This window comes from Symphodus melops (genome assembly GCF_947650265.1).
Source record: "Symphodus melops genome assembly, chromosome: 13".
Lineage (NCBI taxonomy): Eukaryota > Metazoa > Chordata > Actinopteri > Labriformes > Labridae > Symphodus > Symphodus melops.
Genome location: NC_136703.1, coordinates 18,662,576 through 18,686,337, shown reverse-complemented (window position 1 = coordinate 18,686,337; position 23,762 = coordinate 18,662,576). Strand labels below are relative to the sequence as shown.

The 23,762-nt window shown below is 42.4% G+C and overlaps 1 protein-coding gene and 1 long non-coding RNA gene across 5 annotated transcripts in view; one reads left to right on the top strand and one right to left on the bottom strand.

The window, feature by feature from the left end:
* LOC306833616 overlaps positions 1-22,656 on the top strand; it is a 191,044-nt gene extending 168,388 nt beyond the window's left edge. The window contains exons 5-9 of one of the 4 annotated variants that reach the window (XR_013780372.1): positions 1,691-1,773; positions 2,582-2,837; positions 3,083-3,171; positions 17,688-17,757; positions 22,496-22,656. This is a non-coding gene — a long non-coding RNA (uncharacterized lncRNA). The other 3 variants (XR_013780373.1, XR_013780374.1, XR_013780375.1) reach the window with 3 other exon arrangements.
* Positions 5,903-10,240, bottom strand: mafba (MAF bZIP transcription factor Ba). Its single transcript, XM_079358993.1, has one exon. The coding sequence runs from the start codon at positions 9,228-9,230 to the stop codon at positions 8,025-8,027; it is 1,206 nt and encodes a 401-aa protein (XP_079215119.1). The 5' UTR covers positions 9,231-10,240; the 3' UTR covers positions 5,903-8,024.
* Positions 22,657-23,762: the final 1,106 nt, after the last annotated feature.

The following is a 23,762-nucleotide window of genomic DNA, read 5'->3' as shown; positions in this document are numbered from 1 at the left end:
CATCCTCATTACCTAATGAGACCCTACTGTACACACAAACTCCCCCATTCTCCCTCCTTCGACACATGTGTCCAAAAAGCAGCAACATGCTCAAACAGAAACAAACATTTGAACCTCTGCCACACTGTCAACAGAGTGTGTCTCGTTGTAAAGCCTCTAATGCCACAGTAATACTATTGTAGTGTGTATTATCAACAGGACAGTGAGCACTGAATTAGGGCTGGCAGCTGGGGAGGGGAGAAACCCCTCATTAGCTCCCTTCAATGTATCTACTTCCCCTAATCTCTTACAATAACCTAATCTCTTTAAAAGTGCTGCAGCTTAAATCCAATCTGCCTAAAACCTGACACGTGATTGAGGTCAATCCGCAGTAAAACCCAAACTGTGGGGTCTCAAGAACTCCAACACACCACCCCAGCCCATTTTAGCTCAAGTACAGTATATGCAGGTCCTGTATTTATGTTGTGTCTCCTTACACGGCCAATGTAATGCTGTATTTTCAGTCAGACGGAGCCCGGCTTGCTGCCTGTGTGCGCCTCTGATCCCAGTGCAGTTTGTATCCTTTTTCACAGCCTCTGTGCTGTCTAACGCTGCTAGTAGAGCACAGTTCTGCTTTTTTTTTTTTTTATTTCTTGATGTTTTTCCATAGTGTCTCTTGCCTCCAAACCACTTACAGATGTTGGCAGCGGGGAGCGTTGTGGCAACTCCAAACGAGGAAATCTAAATAGAGATCAGGCAGTAAAATAAAAAAGAAGGGCCGGGAGAAAGAGAAAACAAGGAGGGGGACCGATGGAGCAAATGTGAGAATGGGTTTGAATGGTTGAGAAAGAGAGTGAGAAATGTGAGAATTAGTGTAGAATTTGCACAGAGGAAAAAAAATGTATACTTTGTTGGCATGTTAGAGCGCTGATTTGTGGGATCATGTTTGTGTGTGGTCTGTAGAAAGTAGATTTAGACTCGAATGTGAGATGATTCGCCCAAGAGTATATTCTGGATTTTCTTTCCAAACAACTGACAAGTATAGACAGAAATACATTTTCTTAAGGAGTAAGAAAAAGTAAGAATAAAAAGATCATTAGCCAAACGACCTTAAGTGTAACAGAAAAAAAAAACCTCTCTGTGTATTACTGCTGTGTGAAAGTAGCTGATGATGAGTCCTCTTAAAATCCTATATGGTTCAAAACCACAACGTCATATTCGCGTTTCCATTTATGGCTCCCTTGGCAGGTTTAATATATTGAATAGAAGGCTAAAGGGTATAGAAATAACACCCACGAATTTGAATTTACCGAGGCCTACTGGAAAATGGTTTGGTTGTGCTGAAGGTAAACTTTGGTGGTAGCTCTGTGTTACCTCCCTCCACCTGTTCTACAGGAAGTAGCCTTGTCCCGGTGGATCAGAGGGGAAATGTGTTTAAATTCCACATCCTGCTCTGAGCTCAGAGTCAGAGTTCACCACAGCTAATGCTTATTATGTCCAGACACCTAAGAGGGAGAAAAGAGCTCAGAGATAGAGAGAGGAAGAAGTGGCAGCGTGTTTGCAGTCATGCCACTCCCTGCACAGTGATTGTAAAGATGAGTGACCTGTCTCTCCTCTCCATCCCTCCTCTTCCTCTCCTCCCCCCCCCCCCCCCCCCCCCCTGCACTTTATTTATTAATGGATCCATTCAATTATTTACTTCACTTCTAAGGGCGACAACAGGCCAGAGCATGGTACACAGGGTGGAGATGATACAGCACACTGCCAGCACTCAGAGAAGACAGTCTGGGTCCTGTGAGTTAATTGACTGGTAGGATGTACATCTAAAGTGTATTGGCAAATGTGAAATGTCTTTATTGACATTCAGAGACAGATAATATGATTGGAAATTTGACAATTTGCTCTTTTGCTGATTTATTTCAAATTGTTGTTTAAGTCATTGAATGGTAGAAAGAACTTAAAGTCAGATAAATATGGCTCAAATCTTGATTTATCTAGAGCTGACACAAACTGAAGTTTCCATTTATCGGCTCCTAAATGACTCAGTGGTTGTCAAAATCAAAGTCTCTTAACTTTTCTGAAATGTATGACCCATTGTTTTGGTGCTAATTCGGTCCTATTTATACAATTGTTTAAATTATGTTTTCTAGAGCAGTTTTATTTTCAAACCGTGAGATGGAATAAAACTGTTTATTTTTTCTTAACTTTTAATTTATGGTTCTAGTTCATGACTTGAGTTCTCCACACTTTATACTATTGCAACAGTACTTGAAATGATTTCATCAGCAATCGTGTTATAGCCTAATATATGTAACTCTAACTTTCCCAGTAGAAATGTGATCTTTATGTAATACTTTCAGAACATTTATTGATTAATATTGTGTCGCAGTGTTTCTATGAAATACTTCCTTTACCACGCAGTGAAAGCCAGCTTTGCTTGTGCCTTTGTGAGATATGGTTTGTATACCTTTAAAAGAGTTATCGTGGGGGCGAGGGAGGGGGCATTATGGCGTCCTGTTTGCATTAGAGGTTGACGGTTCAAACGTATCTCTGACCGCTCCGTGTCTGCTCTTATCTCCTCCCTCTCGTCTTATCCCCGCAGTGGCCAGACATGGATCAATCCCAGCCGGAATTGTGTTTCACATCCCGGAAGTTGAGATGTACACATGGGTCACTTTCATCGACTCACTGCGGCCATGGCCATAGGTATCCATCATACAGACCACTGACTGGTTGTGACCATGAAGGTAGAGATTCATCACAGCGAGCGGCTGCGGTGGACGAGGTCAGCGGAAATCTGCAGCTCCTTCTCATCTGCAACCATGTGAAAAAGAAGCCTTTGAGATTGTGTAATGTATGTAAGAGGACTTTCAATATAACATGGAAAAAAAGCACTACAATGTCGAAGTTAATGTCAAGTGTTCGGTAAGCATTCACCTTGTGGAAAATGATATTTTCTTCTGGACAAAATGTTCAAGTCAAAGTGTAGCAAATATTTCACTGAAAACGTTTCTTGTTGTTGTTGTTGTTGTCATACAGAATGGCAGAATGTTTATTTGTTGTTGGTCAAACAAGTGATGGATTTTTTCTTTTTTTTTCGCAGTTGAAGGAGAGGAGAACGGAGAGTGGGATGAGGAAAAGAAGAAGATGGTGAAGATTGATTGCATTTGACTGGTATCCGGAGGCTGGGAGGTGTGCGATTCCAACAGCTGACCTGAAACACACACACACACACACACACACACTCCTATGAGACATTATGAAATGTTGAAAAACATATGCAGGAGTGTAGGACACGGATAATCGCAAAGATAAAACACAAATAGACAAAGACTAATTAGAGCACCTTATTACTTCCGACCCTTATTCTTATTGTGTTTTCACCTGGAGCTGAACACTAACACACACTTCAAAAAGCCCTCTCAGTAACTGGTTAATGTTCTCTAAGTGTGTGTGTGTCCCTTGGGGAAAGCCTGCTTTAATTCCCTGGGAAATCATTGTGATTTAGAGAAGCAGGGATGTCACTTCCAATGAAAGTCAATGAGCCACTGGTGTGGCAATGTGCTGGACTTCTTGCGCTTGTGAGTGTGTGTAACTTAAATTATGTGTGTTTATGTCTTTTAAACCTGAGTGGTATTTTATCTACAATTTATTGAATTAACTCGATGACAGAGACAGATCAAGCTTTATAGAAGGTTGTGTTTTTGCCACGTGATTAAGTGTTTCTGTTAATGTAAAGGAAGTTAATACAGTCAAATTAGCCAACGCACATGCTCACATATGTCAAGTGCAAATACAATTCACTTTGTTTGAGGTCTAAATACACTCACCGAAGTCATTTTGACTTACCTGCAGCGGCGCTCACACTTTGAGGCTTCTAAAAAGGGGGTCCATTGTGATGAACAGAAGCTCCCGTGCCTCTGCTCTTTACTGCTGCTGCTGCTGCTGCATCAGGAGCTGGAGGCTGGCAGTGGGCTGAATGCAGATAGAATCTCTGTGGGGGGGCGTGAATGTGTGATCGGAGACTAAAATCATTACAGTGTGCCTGGTCACCGTGTCCTTGGCTCTTCCGCTGAGCAGAGACTGATGCTTGCCTCTGCTTTCCCCCTGCGCCTTTTTCCCCCCTCACTCTTTACTTTACTCTCTTTTTTTTTTTTTTTTTTTTACAATTTTCAACCATTTATTACAAGGAACTACACCTCATATGCTATTAGCAAAAACATGCAGTTCATAACACACATTTTAAATCCCTCCTGCAGGTGTGAATTTCTCGGGGAAAAAAAAGTGATAGTCTTTTATCTCTTTGATTCATATGATTCACAGAAACAACCTAATCGGTGATAATGTTGCAAAATATTACACAAGTACGCCTTAATGGATGAATATCTGCGCATTGATTTATAAATCACATTGTCAATACATGACTTGTTTTTTTTCCTTTTTCTTCTGGAGAGTTCTCCTAAAGAAGTCACAGAAGGGATTGTAGGCTTTTCTCTCAAATTGTTTGGACAGCTTTTAAATAGATATGAATGTTAGTAAGTGTTCAGTGTCTCTGATCTCTGGCTACTGCTTTTCAGATGAGCGTCCAGCTGAGCGTCAACATGTGTGTTGAGCTCTGAAGTCATAACAGACCATATGATACAACACACAAAGCCAGGTTTCCTCTGTGTGCCTCACTCACTCTCAAACAAAACAGCTTCTATTCAAAAACTGAGGAAGAAGGAGGAGGGGGAAGGGTTTTTTTTTTTTTAACACAACTCAAACAGCAGCTTTTTGTGTAATTATCCTAACTGTTAATATGCGTCTCTTTCTCCTGGTTCACCCCAGTTGCACTCGTGCCCTCAGGCTGCAGAGGCTGTCCAGAGAGAGAGAGAGAGAGAGAGAGAGAGGGAGGGAGGGAGGGAGAATGTAAACTAGCCTTGCCTTTCTCAGGCCTCATTGGTTGTTTCTCTGCGTAGCGGTTTTGTCCTTGAGAATGTGCAGACACGGGACAGATAATGTTCTGACATCAGAAACTCTAGACCAGGACTAGATCAACACTTACTCACGTCTTCTTCTCTGTTCGTCTCTTGTCACACTGGACATGCAGATTCAAAAGACAACGCAGTTTGTTGACATTTCCTCCGTATTAAAGTCGTGAATTTGAACGAGTCATAACGCTGCATGATCGTGTATAACACACTCTAATACAACTTCCTCAGCTTGATATTTGTGTGTGCAGCTGTTTAGATGGAATCCAGTATTTTCACAGTTGACACATGGCGATTAGAAATTGAATGAATGATAACCATAAAAATGTAAGCTCTGCAGGGGTGCCATGGATTATAGTGAAACTGGAGTCTGCTTTTACGCAAGACTTTTTAGAAACTCAAATGGTATGAGAAGGAGTTAAATTCATCATCAACTCATGCATGATCAAGAGCCAAATTTAGAGTCTTTGCCGGTTAATGTAAATCTGATGTTTTCGTGTCTTCTCTGGTGTGTTGCAAGGTCAAAGATCTCCATTTACTGCGCGCTCTCTTGACTGCGGGGTTTCTGCAGGAGTCAGCATGCCAGCAGAGAGCAGCAGGCAGCACATATAGGAATCTCCCTGCAGCGCCACATAAACGGCCAGAGCCGGTGATCTAATCACAGCGGGGCCACTGGGCTTTGATCCAAACTTTCCACATCATTCTGAAGTCTGAAAAATAAGTAAAGGCCAAGGACAAGAATGCAGGGCACAAGAGTTCGCATACGTTTTTGAAAGCTAAAATACGTGTCCTCAAGTTCTGCACAAAATGATCTGTAACTCTAAATGTCGTGGTTCTTGATGGTCGTGGTTTGATAATACATTAGTGCTGATGTGCTCGTTAAATGACTCATTGTGCGTCTGATTCTGTCTTCATAACACATCTTTTCAAATAAAACTCTGAGAGGTAAGTGCTGCCATTTCAATGACTTTAATAAGCAAAATAGGAAACAATTTCTTCCAAAAACAACCAAAATAAGACAAAACAGAAACCAGCCTGAATGGAACAGTTCAAATTTAAGTGTTTAACTATCATTTTTATATAAACAGGATTGAAAATTGATCCCCATCATCGCAAAATACATGGAACAGGTGAAAACAAAACAACAACCCGCTGCTGCAGTCTCAGTTCGATTTCAACACAGTTGAATCAGTAACGAAAGAAAAAGAAGATTGTTAAATGCATGACTTCTCAACAATAGTTTCAAATGCAAGCACCATGCTTATTCGATATGATCTGACAGTTTGTTAATTTAAATCATTAAAATAAAAACTTTAACTATGCATCTGGCCAGCAGAACCAGAATCATCGAATAATAATAAACATATGAAAAATAAACAAACGTATAACATAAAATAAACAATTGTTTTCATTTTGAGAATTTGAACCACCTGAGTCCCCTTTTTTACTGACCGGCAGGAAAAAAATCAGGAAAACATAGAGCATTAAAAAGTTCCACTTTTTGTTAAAACGCTCGCGTTATCTAAAAATGAACTATACAGAAACCCCTGAAAAGTAATGACGTTTCTCTTTACATTTAAAAATATAAACACTTTTTTCAATAATAGGCCCAGTTGTGATACGCTACAGGTGGCCGCCGATTTGAATGAGCTTTTGTTGGGTTTTAATGTGGTTTGTTAAAAAGTTACAGCACTTCTCTGAGTAAATGGCACTAAAGCCACGTTGAATTAGAAAGACAGAGTACATGTATGCCACATTGTGTGTGTTATTCAGAATGCAAAAACCTCGCCTTCATGCGTAAAAAAAGCCTCGTATTCTGTGCAATCTGGCTCCAATAATATTGTGGCCATATGTTCGTGTCCTCAGCCTCGCAGAACACGTGTCCAAATATTACTGTGAAACTCTGCACTCAGGCCTGTGTGTTGAAGAATATCACAATATAGTATCATAGTATGTCTTCCTGGAGGGAGGTCTGCACAAATTTCAAAATGAAAACTTTTCAAAACATTATCCAAAAGTGCACTTAAAACACACAACGTTTTTTAACTGAATTTAAATGCACAATAAAATGCTTTCTCTCTTGTTCAAATACCCCCAAAATGATAAAAAATAAATCATAAAAAATAAATGGAATAAAAACACAAATCAAAGAAAGAAAGAAGTATAAACCAGCCTCTTCAATCTTGTTGTGCAGTTTTGCGGTTGCATAATATTTACAAGCCCCTAAAAAAACACCACACCATATGATACTGCACCGGCAGTCCTGCTGTTCTGTCCCCGCTGCATTTCTCTGATAACCCCCCAAGAAACTATGGAGAAGCGCAGATCAACAACATGCTCTTAATATACACGAAAAGATGAAAGTACAAAATAGAATTACCGTACATGTCCAGCATGCAGGATTAATATTTAATGCAGATTTTTTTGTTTCAATATATATATTCGAATATAACCAAGCAGGCAATAAATCAATGAGATGTTGCATAAAATGTCCTCAACCCTTCCCTCCCTCTGTGATGGGTTAGCAGACTGAAGTTAAATTTGCATAAAGTGGAATCTTGCATTTTGGATTTTTTCCCCTCAGGTTACAGGGCCCACTTGTTTGAATGTGTTGCAGGCTGCGAGGCCAACTTGTTTTATAACAATATCATGAATTATTTTTTTTTTTGGGAGACACAAAAATTACAAGACAACTTCCTCGCAACATCCCCAACATTACTTACAGATCAGTTCAAAGCCTCAAAGGAAAAACAACCCCAAAAAAGGAAAAGTTCATCAGCCGATCCTCTTCTCTGAAGAAAAACAGTCTCTTCACTACAAGCAACTATAGTCTACAAAGATGCTGCTGATGAGACTCTACGTTGCTCTTTGTATCTCAGCTGACGTGTGGATGGAGAGATGAGTATATATGAGAATACTATTCGATGGTTATTCATCTAATATGAATATAATTGTTACTGTTATTCGTATAATAAACAGTATGGGAGGTGTGTTTTTGCGCATCAGTCATTTGTGGAGAAAGAAAAGTTTGGGGGTTTGAGGGGAGAGTTTTTTTTCACAAGAAAAGGCGATGACTCACATGAAAAACTCTGGTGATGAAGGGTTGTCACTGGTCGAGCCCGCCTCGCGGAACCCGTTATTGGCCCCTGAACCCGTCAGTTTTTCGCACTTGAGTTTGTAGGCGTCCCGCTCCCGCGCCAGCCGGCTGATCTCCGCCTTCAGCTGCTCCACCTGGTTTATGAGCTGCGTCTTCTCGTTCTCCAGCACGTGCTTCTGCTGCACGCGCTTATACCTGCAGGACTGTGCGTAGCCCCGGTTCTTCAGGGTCCGCCTCTTCTGCTTGAGACGGATGACCTCGTCCTTGGTGAAGCCCCGTAGGTGTCTGTTGAGCTCTCGCACCGACATTGACACCAGCTGGTCGTCGGAGAAGCGATCCTCCACGTTCAGGCCGCCCCCGGAGCCGTGGTGCCCTCCGGACTGGCTCAGATGGCCGTGCGAATGGTGGTGGTGATGATGGCGGTGGTGATGGAGCGACTCTGGGGACACCGGGGACGGGCTGTCGGGGTCCTGGCTGTGGTGATGATGGTGCTGGTTGTGTGCGTGGTTGTGCGCGCCCGGGTGCCCAGACAGCTCATCGGCGTGGTGCGGGATGCCCCCTGCGTATGGGTGATGGTGCTGTTGACCATGGCCGTGGTGGCTGTGGTGGTGGTGTGGGCCCCTGTAGCCATCAAATCCGCCTTGCTGCTGCAGCTGCTGCTGGACGTGTGGAGGTGGAGGGTGGCCGTGAGCTGTGGCTCCTATCAGGGCCTCCACCGCATCCTCTGGGGTCAGGGACAGGGTCTGGGGGTCCAGCTGCTGGTGGTACCCACTGTTCGGCATCCAGTACAGCTCCTCCAGGTGATTTTTCTGTTCTGTGGGACTAAAGCTGGGCGAAGAGGGCACCGAGCTGCAGGGTGTACTGATGGGGGTGGAGGACACCGAGCCCTGGGGTTGGAGACGGTTACATTGGCGAACAGCGTTGCGCTCCAGCCCTGCCAGGCCTTCCTTCTTTACGTCGAACTTCATCAGGTCAAAATCATTGACATATTCCAGAGCCAGAGGGCTGCTGGGTAGCTCCGGGCCCATGCTCAGCTCTGCGCTCATGTTGTTGTCGCGACTCTTTTGCAGATATGCGAGCGTCGCAAAAACGGATTTATTAATCAGCGTCTCTTCTCTCCTTTCTTGTTTCATGCAATAGTTCTTTGGGCTCCTCCAGCGCTGCGCACTGACTTGTTGTAGCATGAAACACCGTGTGATTGGTGGAAAAAGAAAAGAGAAAAAAAAGTGGAGGAAAAACTTTCAGACTAAAGCTCTGCGCACAATTTGCGTCATATAGCCTACTTCTGCTGGGATAATCTGGCAGCAAGACCAGGCAGGAGGTAGAAAGCAACGATTCTCAGTGCAAAAGTACCTCAGTCCCTTCAGTAGAAGCGCGTAAAGTAAAACAACATAAATAATATTAACAATAATTCAGGAAATACCACGTCTGAGCGCTGAGACGGGAACCAGTCCTCGTTGCAACTTCTTAGTAGTAAGTCCCCTTTTTCTCCAGGAAAAAACAAAACAGGAGCGATAAGCGGAGTAAATAGGGCGTCTGATTTTCGCTTAGAAGCAGCTTTTCCAGCTCTGCACCGCAGAGATTTAAAGGCTCGCCTCTCTCGCTCTCTCCCACTCTCTGGTATCCAGCAGACTGCGCTCGGAGCCAGCCAGCGCTTTATCCTTATAGCGCACCGTGACGTCGCGCTGAAAGGGCTGGATCCAGATCGCTCAGCTCTCCAATGGGAGCGCTGAAACAGAGGAATAGGCGTAGGAGGAGAGCAGAGGAGAGGAGAGGAGAGGAGGGCGCTCAGTTCAGTCTTGACAGCTACAGACAGTCAGCTGACCGACTTCCCTAAAAGCAGAACGTGGGAGGAAAGTGGAGGACAGAAATGCCTTCACATTATTATGGACACTGTCCACGGTGTTACGCACTGCTCCGCGTCTTCACTAATGACTGTTTCTCAATAAAACACTGTAGTGACTTATAAGATTCTGCTCTACAAATAATGTTATACCATAGCATACAATAATTCCTTTACAAAACTTGAGAAATAAACAAACAATGCTTAACTCTGCAGTTTGTCACAAGGGTCATATGGACATGGCGTGATGCATGTTTCAGTACTTTCTAGAAGACTTGGACCATTCATAGGTTTAGATCTTGACACTTCAATTAGAAAACTGCACTTTCAGTTATTACCAAAGTGCTTCAACCGACTTGTTTTATTCAGGACCAAATTGTTGTTTTTTCTTCGTTTCAAAATTACTTATTTCAAAACAACTATTTCTAACCTTTGAAGTTATATATTGGCCTCATGTTCATTGCAGTACTTTCAGGAGCTCACTGCAAGTTTCTGCTGTATTTCCAAGCAGATGAAGGTGTAGGTGATGGATAACATTTTTTTTTTAACAATGTTGTAAAGTTGAATCGCTTCTTCCAAACAAGGACACACATTGTGTTTTTCTGCTGTTAAGTTTAGCCTACAAACACACGTGTCTTTCAAGCAGATGTTAGGCTTTACGCAATATTATTTCCGCAATTAGAAAGTCGTGATAAAATCTACTTTTCTTAATATCATTATTTTAATTTGACTGTGATCCTCATTGAAATATTTTTCCGTGACCCTTGAATTGAATTGAATTGATGTTGATTGGACCTCAGCAACCATGCGTATTTGGGTAACACATTATGGGTTTAGCGTTTTTTTTCTTCTTCTGGAAAAGTAAAATTTGTTCAGAGCCTGTTATTGCTTCCAGATTCCTTCACCCGGCTCTTCTTGGCTCGGACACTTCGTTTTACTGAACAGTATCACTGACAGGGGAAAGAGCAGAAAACAGGCTCAAGGCTGCCCCTGCGTGGACGTCACGTGCACCTGTGACGCTGTTTAGATGCTGCTGATACTTCACAGATTCCTTTTTTATGCGCTTGGGGTTTTTTTCATCTGCACGCTAATTGCTCATTTTAAATGCCACATCCTGCAATTATGACTGACAGCAATTAATCTGCATCATTTGATCATCATAGACACTCAGTATCACGTGTTAAAATCACCTCTCTGACTCTGTCTAACAGGTTAGGAAAAAAGGATCAGATGCTCCAAAATGCACCATTGATTTGATCTGTATTTTTAATTGCCTGCCAAGAGAGAGAGAGAGAAAAAGAATTAGTGTGAGTAAATGTCTCGCCTCCCTGCTAAAAGAAACTTGCTTGTAAATGAGTCAATCGGAAGGATCGATTGGATTATCATTTCGTTTCCAGCTCATATCCACGCTTCAGTTCAGCCGCGAACAGAGCCTATTGATCAGACAGGATGGAAGAGGAGGCTGCCAGAGAGGAGAGCCAATAATGAACGGAGTAGTGTTTGTTTGGGTTAATTTCGTAATCAGTTTGCAGAAGGGATCAACTGTGAATGCAAACAGCCATAAATCTTAAAACACTCTCTAAATGTTCATTTATGATGTAGTTTAGATTCCCTTTAATGGAGTTCAAGTTAAAATGTGGGTATTCTTGGGATAGTTTGAAACTATACTCTGACGTTTGTCTGAACTAGATTGTGAAACAAAGTTCTGAAGGTTAAAAAAAAAATCAACAAATACAAAAATATTTGAAACCAAAATTATTTGCTGATATTGTTCTAAAGCATTATTTGAGGAGACTTTACCCACACACTGAACAATGATTTATGATCATTACTATTTAATTGGTCAATGTTTATCAGGCTATAAGTCATTTTATGATTCAACCTCAGTTTAAACTTTGTAATATTTTACGCGCTGAAATTCTATCTTTGTCACAAAATTGCATCATAATAGATTGGCAAGTCGTTTTTTACCAAGATATTTCATTTAGAGCCTTAAAAATCGTAAGTCTATTTAAAAACTAAGGAAATCAAAAAGGTGCAGGTATAGCGTTGAAGTAAAACAAAACAAAAAAGATGTTTTTATCCCTCAAACCTGCCAGCGAGCTTCTAATTTCTCAGCTCTAACTTCAAAAGCGCCTCGAGCGAGTCATGCCGTGCAGTGCCGTATCGTGCCGTGCTGCTTTAAAACCTTTTTCCAAGTGAGGCCGACCCGACGGCAGCCCCATTAGGTAGTAATGCTCTCTAATATAGCCCGAGTCCAGCATCTAATAGATCGCGGCAGGCCTGCCGGCGGCTCTCCCCCCTCGGTCATAACGTGCTGTAATGGAGAGACGAGATGTAAAAAAGCGTCCATGTCAGCAGCATATCGCTGGTTAATGATCTATTAAGTGATCCGTGTGCTTATGGACAGCGAAAAAAAGTGTTGATGCTTGCTTATTCGCCGCTAATGAGAGTCCCATCCTACGGATTTTAGGAATGAATAACAGAAATAAAATCACCTTTAAAATGTTACATTTAACAGTTGACGCATGGAGGCTGCAGCAGCTGCACAGCTCCCCACATCTCAAACCTGCATCAGGCCCGATTCTTTCACAAACGAGGCCCATGGCATGGCTATATGAAGAGACATGGCTACCTTCACTAAAATGGATTTCTATTCTGCTCCAGGACCTGTGCATGCACGCTCACCAGCTGCCCGGAGGCCGGGCTGCATCCGTGCCAAGACCGCTCGGACCTCTTTGAACTCAAACTTTTTTCTGTATGGGAGGATGAGGATTTTTTTTTTTTTTTTACAGTCAGAACTAGGCTTCGTGTTTCACGTTGAGGTAAACAGCTATTTTATTTGCCCGTCTTTGGGTCGTTTGGCGTGCGTAATGATTAACTGTAATGGTCCCCCGAACGTTCCTGGAAATGTTGCAGAACAAAACGGGAGGTAGCCGAGCTGGAAGGCCCCTGACAGACAGAGTGAGGGATGGAGATGGAGGGACGAGGCTTTTCGGAAGTGCTTAGCTTTGACGCAGGAGCGAGAAAGGAGACACGGAGAGCTCGTGAAGACGGCTCGAAAAGTTCTGCACGTTATCGTTTTCCTTTGAAGCCCTTCAGATAAAAAACAAATGTTTTAAAGTGAGTTTGTGGTCGGATAACTTATGGATGTCAATGTGGGCTGAAATTTTTATTCTTTTTTTCTCTTTCACTTCAACATAGAGCTGCCACTAGATTTAAGTTGTATTTTTGTATTATACAGAATGATTCATCAGAGATCTGACAAATAACGTCTAATGTCACTTTAACATTATTTAATGTTTTCTGCTTATATTTGTTTAATTTTGTACAGAAATTAAATCGCTCCAACTCATTGCAGGAATGTTGTTACATGCATAACTCACCCAACCTAAACCTTAAATGAAAAAGGTGTAAACTTGTGGTTCAATTAATCTTTTAGACGATATGTTTTGGCACATAGGCCTACAATTAAAATAATGCCACTGAGGAAAATCATGTACTATAGCCTAAATTTGTATCCAGAATGTCACTTCTCTTGTAGATCCCCTTATCTAGCACTTTCCATTTACAGTGTGAAGATACTCAGGCATTCTTGTTTACTCCAGACTGATCGATTATTTCGGTTCAAACATGTATTATTAAGACGTGTCGTCTGTGAAAACATGCGAAGGGCAACCAGCCTCTGGAGAAAGCCAACATCCCATCAGATAATTGACCGAGGAGTTTTTCAGGAAAACAATAAGAAGTGAGATAAGTGCAAAATCTGGCTATCTCATTAATATGAAAACGTATTGATTTTACAGTGAGCGTTTACTGTTTATCCGTAAAGATAAGGGGGGGGGGGGGGGGGGGGGCAGAAAACCTCTGCATGCTCTTCTTGCGCAAAGGCCTGTTAACACTCATCATTCTTCAGCTGTGTTATCACTGCAGCCACACTGACATTTGCTCGTTCAGAAGGTAGTTGTGCTGGCAGAGAAAATTAAGGCTTATTTCTTGTGACAGGGCGCCTCTGGTGGCGCATTTACTCATTGCTAATAGCGTGATGTGAATCATCATTGACATGCAGACTTTAAAAAAAAAAAAAAATTGCACAGAGCATCAACTTAAAACTTTCACTGATTTAGTGTTTTTTAATGGGAGAGGTAGAGAAGATGTAAAAATACGATGGGTGAGGCCAGAGCATAATTGTAGCCTTTTCTAAGATTAGATGTCTGTGATTGACGTGCTGTAAATATAACAACAAATAAATGTCAGTTTGCACTGTACTGGCATAAAACCAGAAGAAAAAGAACAATAAATCTGTCTTTTGCTGTGGTCATTTCATTAATGTAAATTGCAATGCTATGTACAATAGTTTGGCTTCCCTCCAGTTGGCTCTTTGCTGAGGCATATGCATAACATCAGGTCTTATCATAAACTGGGGCTGTGTAACCACTGAATGTAGGCGACCACAGGATCCAAATATCAGAGTGCAGGCATAATATAATTAAAGCCCCTCTGGTCATAACCACCATTTACATCTCTGTTTTCTCAGCTATTAACAGTCTTCCACAACTCTGAATTAACATACAAGTAACGCAATTCTTACGATGTACTGAATATATGATTATCCTAATTTTTAATCATGAATCTTTCTTATCCAAAACAATTAAATATTACTAGATACACCATTTTCTTTTGCACTGAAGGAACCCTGCCATTAACATGTCAGTCTGAAGAGCCTTTTCTGTTGCAAAGCTGTCTCTAATTCTGCATATGGAGCTGTTAGAGCTTATCTCTGGCCTGTATTAAATTTCCACTGCATATGATATTCTGGAAAATGCACTTGATGTACAGTAGAGCGTATACAGCGCCAGCAGATTGTTATTAAGCTAAGAGTAAAGAAAGGGTTTTAATAGGCCTCTAATGGCTCTGTGTAATATCTTAGAAGACTTTTTATTTTCCTGTCAGCTGTGTAAAGTATAAATGTTTATGATAACAGACGTGTTCACTAACTGTTCACCAGCGAGCCCCACTACTGGAAGACCTCAGGTCACTTTGATGCCAGTGTGAGTGTGTGGGCACAGCAGATAAATGCAGCCCGTTTTTTTTAATCCTCTCCCTTTCGTTTTCTTCTGTGTTTCATTCGTTCTCACGATGATCATGACGCTGTCCAACATGTCAAAATGAACCTGTTGTAACTCATTATGGGCCAGAAAATAGTCACTTTTATCAAACATCCCTTCTCTTCCCCTTTTCTTCTTCTTCATCCTCTCTCCTCCTCTGTCAACTGTCCTTCGCAGGGTGACCTCCTTGCCTCCTGGCTCTCTCACCCCTCTCTCCTCTGGCCCTGGCCCTGGCCCTGCCCACCCTGGGTCATTTATCATGGGCCAGGAGAGGAGCCCCTGGGCCTGCAGGCCCCTGTCAGCCCCTGCAATCGCCTCTTTGTGGCTCCCAGCAAACAAGTGTTGGATCAGCAAAAGTCTATTAAAGCCTGGTGGGCCTTTCTCAGCCAATTGGGTTCGGGTCACTGAGCTGCTCTCGCGCTGCTCCGAGAGCTCTTTGTGTCGCCGCCGCTCGCTGACACAGATCCCCACAAGATTAATGATTTTTAGCAGCCATTTGGGTCTCATTCGCAGGGTCCTTCTCTCTGTTTGCCCCTTTTTTCCCCCTTCTCTCCACTTGTTCTGTCCTCTTTTTCTCTTTAACCTATTTCTTCTTCTCTATGTCTTCCTACCGATTTCTCGCTTTGTGGTTTTCTGCTCTCCCCCTCCCTTTCACTTTTCCCCCCTATCAATGCTGACTTTTTTTTAAGGTCATTACCCAGGTAAAAGGGATCACTTTGATTTTTTTTTTGTCTCATACAAATCCTCTTTATTATGAGGAGATTGTAGTTGCTAAATGTATGTTGTTTATTCTGGAGTGATCAGCTCTTGCCTGATTAATCAGGATGTAAAAAAAAAAAAAAAAAAAAAAAAACACCCTCCACATTACAATCCTGGCAGGCTTCCCTGCAGCATGCCTCAGGAGGCTCAGAGTAATTTGAAATCTTGGAGCCACTTTCCACGACTTCCATGTTGCCATGTTCTCAGTGTTGTTTCCAGTAATTACTGCAGGTTAAGTGCACGTCCCGGAGCCTGGCCAAGGCAGCTCTATCCCTCACCTGGGACATGACTCAGCAGAGCTCAGGTCATCCGGCCATTTCTCTGACCACTGGACCACACCCCGACCTACTCTAAACCCACAGGAGGAGCAGTGTTTACGCAGGACTCGTGTTCACTTACATCATCTAATGTAATGCTTGTTTTATTTACTGGTTGGACATTTACTGAAACACAGCCTTGCATTGACTGAAACCTTTTTGCCATTTGAAGTCCATAAACACTAATACTTTTTTTACATTTGAAACTTGATCCTTTTTTCTTAGTTTTAAGACCAGCTGTATGGTGCTCACTGTATTTTCATTAAGCCATTCACGTTTAGGCAGAAATGTTCCTTCTTCATTTTATGTGCTTGTGAGTTATAGTTTGAGCTCTGATTGAAAATTGTGAACATGAAAAACTATTTGCTAAAGCAATCTCGTGTTTAGATAAACAGATCAGTTTTGGTCAGTATTCAAAAATCAAATACTGTATGTACTGTAAATATTTCACTCTACTCATCTGTGTTTATCTCAGGAAAACGATCTTATGATGAAGCATGTGGAGGAGGAGTGACGGAGTCTGTGTGTTCACATGTGTATGTGTGAACATGTAATATTCCTGTTTCCTGTGTGTTAAGCGATAAGCTGTCAGAGAGGCTGTTGGTCGTTCAGCGTCTTTCACCTTAAGCTCCCCCTGTGTGTTTACGGCATGTCTCTTTCAGGACTGAATGGATGAACCCAGCCTACTGGCATGTCCATCCACCTGCCCTGTTTCCCGTCTGATTAATCTTCTGTGTGTGTGTGTGTGTGTGTGTGTGTGTGTGTGTTTGTTTGTTTGTGCCCCTGTGTGTAAATGGTTATAGATGGGGCGACACCACCACACTGGCAGCCTGAATCATTACTCACAAAGATAGGGAGAGACCCAGGGCCGAGGAACCCCGAACATCCTCCTCCTCACTACACAGACACGTATCCCCAGGTTATTCATTTCTAAGCAGAGTGCCTGGCATTTCACCACATCCATTCCACCCCCTCCCCTTTTATTAAGAGACTGAAGCTGTGTGTTCCCTCTTGAAATGGGGGGGACGAGTTTGGTCCAATTGGTCCTACCCTTTGTTTGCATCCTTCCACTTTGCCTGATTTTTTGTCATTTCTCTCTCTGTCTCTGTCTCTGTCTCTGTCTCTCTCTCTCTCTCTCTCTCTCTCTCTCTCTCTCTCTCTCTCTCTCTCTCTCTCTCTCTCCCTCCCTCCCTCTCTCTGTCTGTCCCTGCTAACAATTTGATTTGCATGACAAAGGTAACAATAATAAAAAAACAAAAACACCATTGCACATTTTACTGTATATTTCGGGTGCATACTTAATAGCATCTAAAGTTGAAAAAAGTTGTAGCATTGAGCTGAATGACATAATTAACACTGATAACGGACAAAGTCAACAAACTTATTATCAGTCTGGCTGTACAGGAGGAAATACATTTGAATAGGTATACTTTAAGATAAAGATACTAAAGAGGTCCATTATACTCTCAAATAAATGCTTTCCCACTTACCTCAAGCTGTGGCATTAGTTTTACGAAGGTGAAAGTTAAAGCACCTCTAGCAATCACAGATTTATGTGGCTTAAAAGCAAATCTGTGTCAGATGTAGCCTTATTTGTTTTTTGTCTCTTTTCAGGTTGAGGAGCTTTTTGTTCAAAAATATAACAGCAATTACAACCCCATCGTAAAGAGACTTTGGACCTTAGGTAAAACTTAAATATTATTGGGCATCCTCACTGCAGCACACAGGTCAAAAATAATTGTTTTGTGTGTTCAAACACTGATTTTAGAAAAGGTGTGTTTGTGTTCCTCGGTGCTTAAACACGCCTGCTGTTTATAGCTTGAGTATATGTGTCTGTAGCAGTATGTATGCATGTGTTGGAAAGGGGGGTGTATATGTACAGGAAGAGAGCCTGTAAATAAATCTGTTTGGGGATTGGGGGTGCAGGGATGAAATATGGTCCCCGGGATGTGGAGCAATGTGAAAAACTCGGCAACGCCAGGGAATAACAAATCTCCTGATGTCGCCTCGCTGCAAAATAAATACACTCCCCCGTACAAGTCATCCATCTGGACTATGAGTCGCAACAAAGACGCCCCCAATACATCCCCAACACACACATATGCACATACACGGACACAAATTCACAAACACACACACCTGACAACCATCCCACACAGTGGCCATATTTATTTACACATTTATCTATTTGTTTGTGTGTTTGTTGAATTAAATGGAAGCTGCCAGCACGGGATTGGAAAGCTTGTTTGTACATGTTTTTTTTTTGTACCCCCACCAAACACGTTAAATGAAACGTCTGGGTCTTAGCGGTTGGGTTGGGGACGTACACTTTGTGGATCGGCGTTTAAGCTAATGATCGATCATGGGCAATTAAATAATTCAATCTCAGCCTTGACAACTTAAAAGTCTGCCTGCACGTGGTCGACTGAATGAAGAAGGAGGGAAAGATGAAAGATTTGGCCCGCAGCAATGTATCAGAAAGATCTAATACATTACAGTGTGAGAGTGTAAGTGGGTGTCTGTGTAACACGCACACACACAACTCTCCCTTTTCCTGAAATATAGACTCTGGTAAGAACGTTCAACTAAACATACAGGCCCACCAAACTCCTTTTCACTTTCCTTATCTGTGCCTCCTCTCCACTTCCATAACTGTGCAGCACTAAAAGCTTAAACACCGAGCCATATTATATCCATATTTAACAAATGGAACAACACGAGAGGGTTTCAACATCACAATAAAGGGATGAGATGTTTGCCATTTCATTGTTTTCTTCAGAGTACAGCGTTCCATTTTTCCAATTTAAACCCTTTTATTTTGGCTTAATTAGGTCATGTTGAACTCTGAAGTCGTGTGTGTGGGTCATTCTGTCCCTCCCAGGGATAAATATTAGCCCTTGTTGTTTGCAAATAGGTGATGTATGGTGGCTATAACTCTCAGCGCTGAATGTTTTTAGAAATTTCCTCTCCTTTATCAATTGACTAACAAACCCATGTATCACTGCCACTCTCTCCCACTCGGCACATAAATTAAATAACCATCTCTCTCTCTCTCTCACTTTCTCTTTTGTTATTCTTACTTTTCCTCTCATCTGTAACTTCGTTTTCATTACTCCTTTCAGCTTTTATTGCATTTTCACATTTTACCTCTTTCTCAAACACATCAAACCTACTGCAGTCAGCATTAACTTGATAAAGCAGTTGTTACAAACAATCGCAAATATCCCTGTAATGTGATCGAGACAATAAAGGTGCTTTTGGCTGATTACCACTTTGCCTCCAGCACAATGTTTAATGTGCTAATCATTTGACGTACTTGAGGTGATCATTTTAACTGATATTATGTTTACTCTTTCCTGTTAATCACTTTGTCTGTGTAAATCTGCTGCCTTTAGATGGACGCTGGCTATACAGCTACAGGCTGGAACTGGGTGGGTTCCTCTTCGTCACAAGCCGATGACAGGAGGACAATTATGTTGGAGTGCCATATTGTAAACTACTCATCATTAGCGGAGCCCATCCTGGCTAACGACCGTGCTGGAGATAAACAGGGCCGATGTGGAGAGTCATCTTCATCAGGAGGGCCGTTTAGGAGTGGGTCTCTGTCATTACGCACAGCTGCATCACACCACGATATGGGAGATGTAGATCTGTGAAGCTGCACTGTGGAGCCAGCTCAGGTCTCAGCCTCGAGCTCGGCGGGGTTTCATGTTGTTCTGATTGCTCCTTTATATCTATAATGGTGGAGAATAAGAAAGATAAGTGCCGGAAACATCCAGCCAAGTTAAATTATTACCCATCATTGAAGGTCTATAGTCTGAGCCTCCAAGGGACTCTCACAAACTAAAGTCAACAGCATGAGGGGGTGAGATGAGTTGAATTAGTTGTTTTTTATGTGAATCCTGCTCCCTTGTGTCTTCTGTCTCCTCCGCTCTGTTTATCCACTGCACTCCCTTTTAGAGTCGTCTCACTTTTCAAAACCATCAAGCTCAACGACACAGAACCAACATCAGCGGCTTCGGAGACGACACAGAGATGTGTAACACACACGCATATACACACACTGAACAAACAGAAATGACTAGATAAAGGAGGATATGCTTATCTTTCCAGGTCAATGGACCTACCATTTAGACAAATAGAGGGAGTAATAGTTTTATGTTGCAGAGCGAAAGACTTTCAACTCATTCTCATCTTATTTCACTTACTTCCTTATTCAACTACATTCCCCTTTTTTATTTTTTTGTTTAATCCAACACATTTCCTCTTCTTGCTTCCTGACTTTCCCTCATCTGCAGTTTATCTTGTCACTGATGAGTGAAATCTATTTAGTAAAGGCTGCTCTCTTAATCATTTTTAGCTCAAACCTGATATGTTTAGATTCTGAAAGCTTCTGATCTCTCCTTGCTCCTGTGTTATTGTCTTCTTCTTCATCCAGCCTCTTTCTCATCATGTCAAGCGGTTTACTCGCTCTCTTGTCCCTCACACGGACGGGCCTGAGTCGCCTGGACAGGCCGTAGCTCTCTCCACAAACGCTTGAACAATTGGAGGTAAATATGTTGGAGACAGCCCATTTGTTTTGTGCTGGCGGTGATGCATGCTTTTGCAGCAAGCAGCACATTTTTACCACGCAGACCAAAGCAGCTGTGAGTAATGGACTGCTCTGGCCTGTCCACTCATTCTGCTATTTTTATTATTGTCTCCCTTATAGTTTTCATTTTTCATATCGTGAAGAGAAAGAGAAAGCACGTAGCATTCCCTTCAAGTATGTTCTCTCCCTAAAAGAGGCGGGAAGCGAGGGCCCCCACACACACCCCTCCTCCCCTCTTCCACTCACTTCATCATCTTCCATCAACCATCCCTCTTTTTTTTTTCAGTCCGACTGACAGACTTTGTCGGATGCCAGGAAGAGACAAATAAGGGATTATCTACAGACAGCACAATAATTCAGATTGGACAGCTTCATAATAATTTTTCAACGATCCATCACTGTTTTTGTCTCTGGCATGCTGTCGGGTTCAGCCTCTGGGGACTTCAGAGTATCCTTAGATGGGGAGACCTGTGACGAAAGAGGAAAAGAAAGCAAACACGAACTGAGATGAAGCTTCCGAACTGAATAATAATAATGTGTGCTTACTGGAGAGGCTGAAAGAAGCGACTCTAGCTTTGAAGATGATTCACTAAGTAGCTAAAATTATCTGCTGCTGCTCGCCCTAGGGAGAACACTGGTGTTTTGCATCAAGGCACTCATATGGGCACCTATAATGGCTGCCTCTTAATTCCACTGACATTTTTACAGGACCTGAGTTATGTAGCGGCAGCCATGCTGCTCATTAGGGCCTCGCCAGGCTTTACACTGGGTTACACGGATACCCTCCCTCTCTTCCCTGCTTCCCCTGCCCCTTTTCCTTCACACACACAGGTATATAAAAAGCAGCCATACATACATTTACAGGGGCTTAAAAGCAGCTCAAAGAACTACACGGGCCACACAATTCCTCCACACACCTCTCTTGGTTTATAGATGGGGTTATCTTTTCAAAATGTTCAGCTGATCTTAGCATCAGATTTATTTTTTGCCCTTTATTCTGTGCTCCATCTACATTTTCTTCTCCCTTTATTTTCTCTCTTTCTTTTCAAGCCCACCAAGCCAACACCTTCCCCTTTCCCCCCTGCCTCCACCCTCTTCCCCACTCCCTGTACCAACAGTAGCCAGGTCCTGTTGGGTGATCCATCTCTGTCAGCCCGCTAAAATGATAATGCCAATTAAAGCAGAGGAGTAATTGCCCTCCACTGCCTCTGATCCCCTGCAGACCGTCAACAGGCGCAACGGCCCCAAATACGAATGAGACCTGAGAGCCCCGAGAGGCCCTTGCCAGGGCTGGAAAAGGAGAGCATAGGGTTAGGTGGGGAGGGAAGGAGAAGAGGGGTGGAGATTGGGGTGGAGGGTGGGTTTGAGGGCAGAGCAGGGGGAGGAGGAGGTGATTTGTAACTTTTAACCTCCACTGATCACCGATGGCCTTGACAAGGAAGAAGTAGAGAGAAGAGAGGAGATCTCACACAAACACGTACACACACAGGGGAGGATGCGGGTAATTGTTGCACATGGATGAACACACACACATATATGTTCAAGGTCGCTGTCAAAGGACTTATGGCTCTTGCCTGTGCACGCAGACTCTCAGTGTGGGGATCCTGATAGGAAGTGAAAGGACCATCCTGCAGTGGACTGTAACACCACTGATCAAAGGTGACATAGCTGCACTCTCAGGTCAGAAGGGCGGTCATTATTACCATCATCACCATCACAAATTCACTTTTAGGGTTATTGTCTGCTTTCAGATAACCTGCACAACACATGGTTTGTTGCTCAATATCTTACCAATTAAATTTATAGCTTCATGTTACCTTGTCTGTTCTAGGAGATGGGAAGGGCCTGAATCCAGCTCCAATGAATACATTGTACGACACCAACATTTTAACCACAATTTGGTTACCTTAAGGTAAGATAAGCTGATCAGATCTTTAGATTCCCTTCTCTTGTAGTTTCCGATGCCTGTTTTTCCCCCCCTTTTTAAACCTTGGGGTGCCATTTAGAGCTTATTTACTTGTAATAAAGCCAGCCTTTTTTTTCCTGTTAAGCTCCAGAGTTAGGATAGGGGATTAAGAACCATAACCATTGTATTGTTTCCTCTGTCTTTATCTTCTGTTTGATTTCATTATTGTTTTTATGTAATTTCACCAATAATAATAAAAAAAATGTTTTGGTACTGAATGGATTTTGTCCCATATATCCAATATATTAAGTGTTTCAAGCCGTGAACCATTCTTTCAGGAGATTGCTTGTTATTATGTGAGTAACATTTCTAAAAAACAAACAAATTCACAACAGAAACCCAACACACATCCACTTTCTTGAGCTGAGGGGCTGTGACTGTGTTCTCATATTTTTTTGATAAATGATTGACTGATTCTGAAAACTGTTGACATTTGACTAATGGATGAACTGACTAATTGTCTTGTTAAAGAACAGATACCCATTCCAGTCCAAAGTGATGGCCCGTCATCAGTGGCGGCTTTCTGCCTTCAAGTTTACCACCAACCGGGCAGCCATGACAGCCCATGAATCACAGCATACTTATGGCAGCTTTGCATTGTATAAGCGTGTGTGAGAGTATATTATAACTGCTCTGTTCCAGGATTGTGTGGGTGGAAGGCTGGATGCCAGTTGAAGTGTGTAGGTGGCTGTTAACAGGGGCTCCGTCACCCGTCCCTACTGGGTGCTGACCTGTGGCGTGGACTAGCATGAGACTGCAACAGCAGTGAACATGACACAATGTGGGGACACAAATCACACTGATTAGCATTTTCAGGTTTGATTAAGTGATCACTATGACAAAATAAGTGGCTACAGCTTTATTTAGTCTGTTTAATCTGTGGTGCCCCTCTGTGGATCAAGAAGCACTAGAGCTGTATATGGGCAAGGAAGTGTGTGTTTCTTTTTCTTTTTTTTCAACATCAAATCTGCACACAATGCTGATGCAGATAAAGACACTGAATTCTACCATCTCATTTGAACTTCTGTTAACAGTGATACAAGATACAATGAGAAGGATTTCCCCAAAATGTGTTGTATACCTATTGTAAAATATTTCATCTCATTACCACTCAATCCAGTTGTAGGGTGTT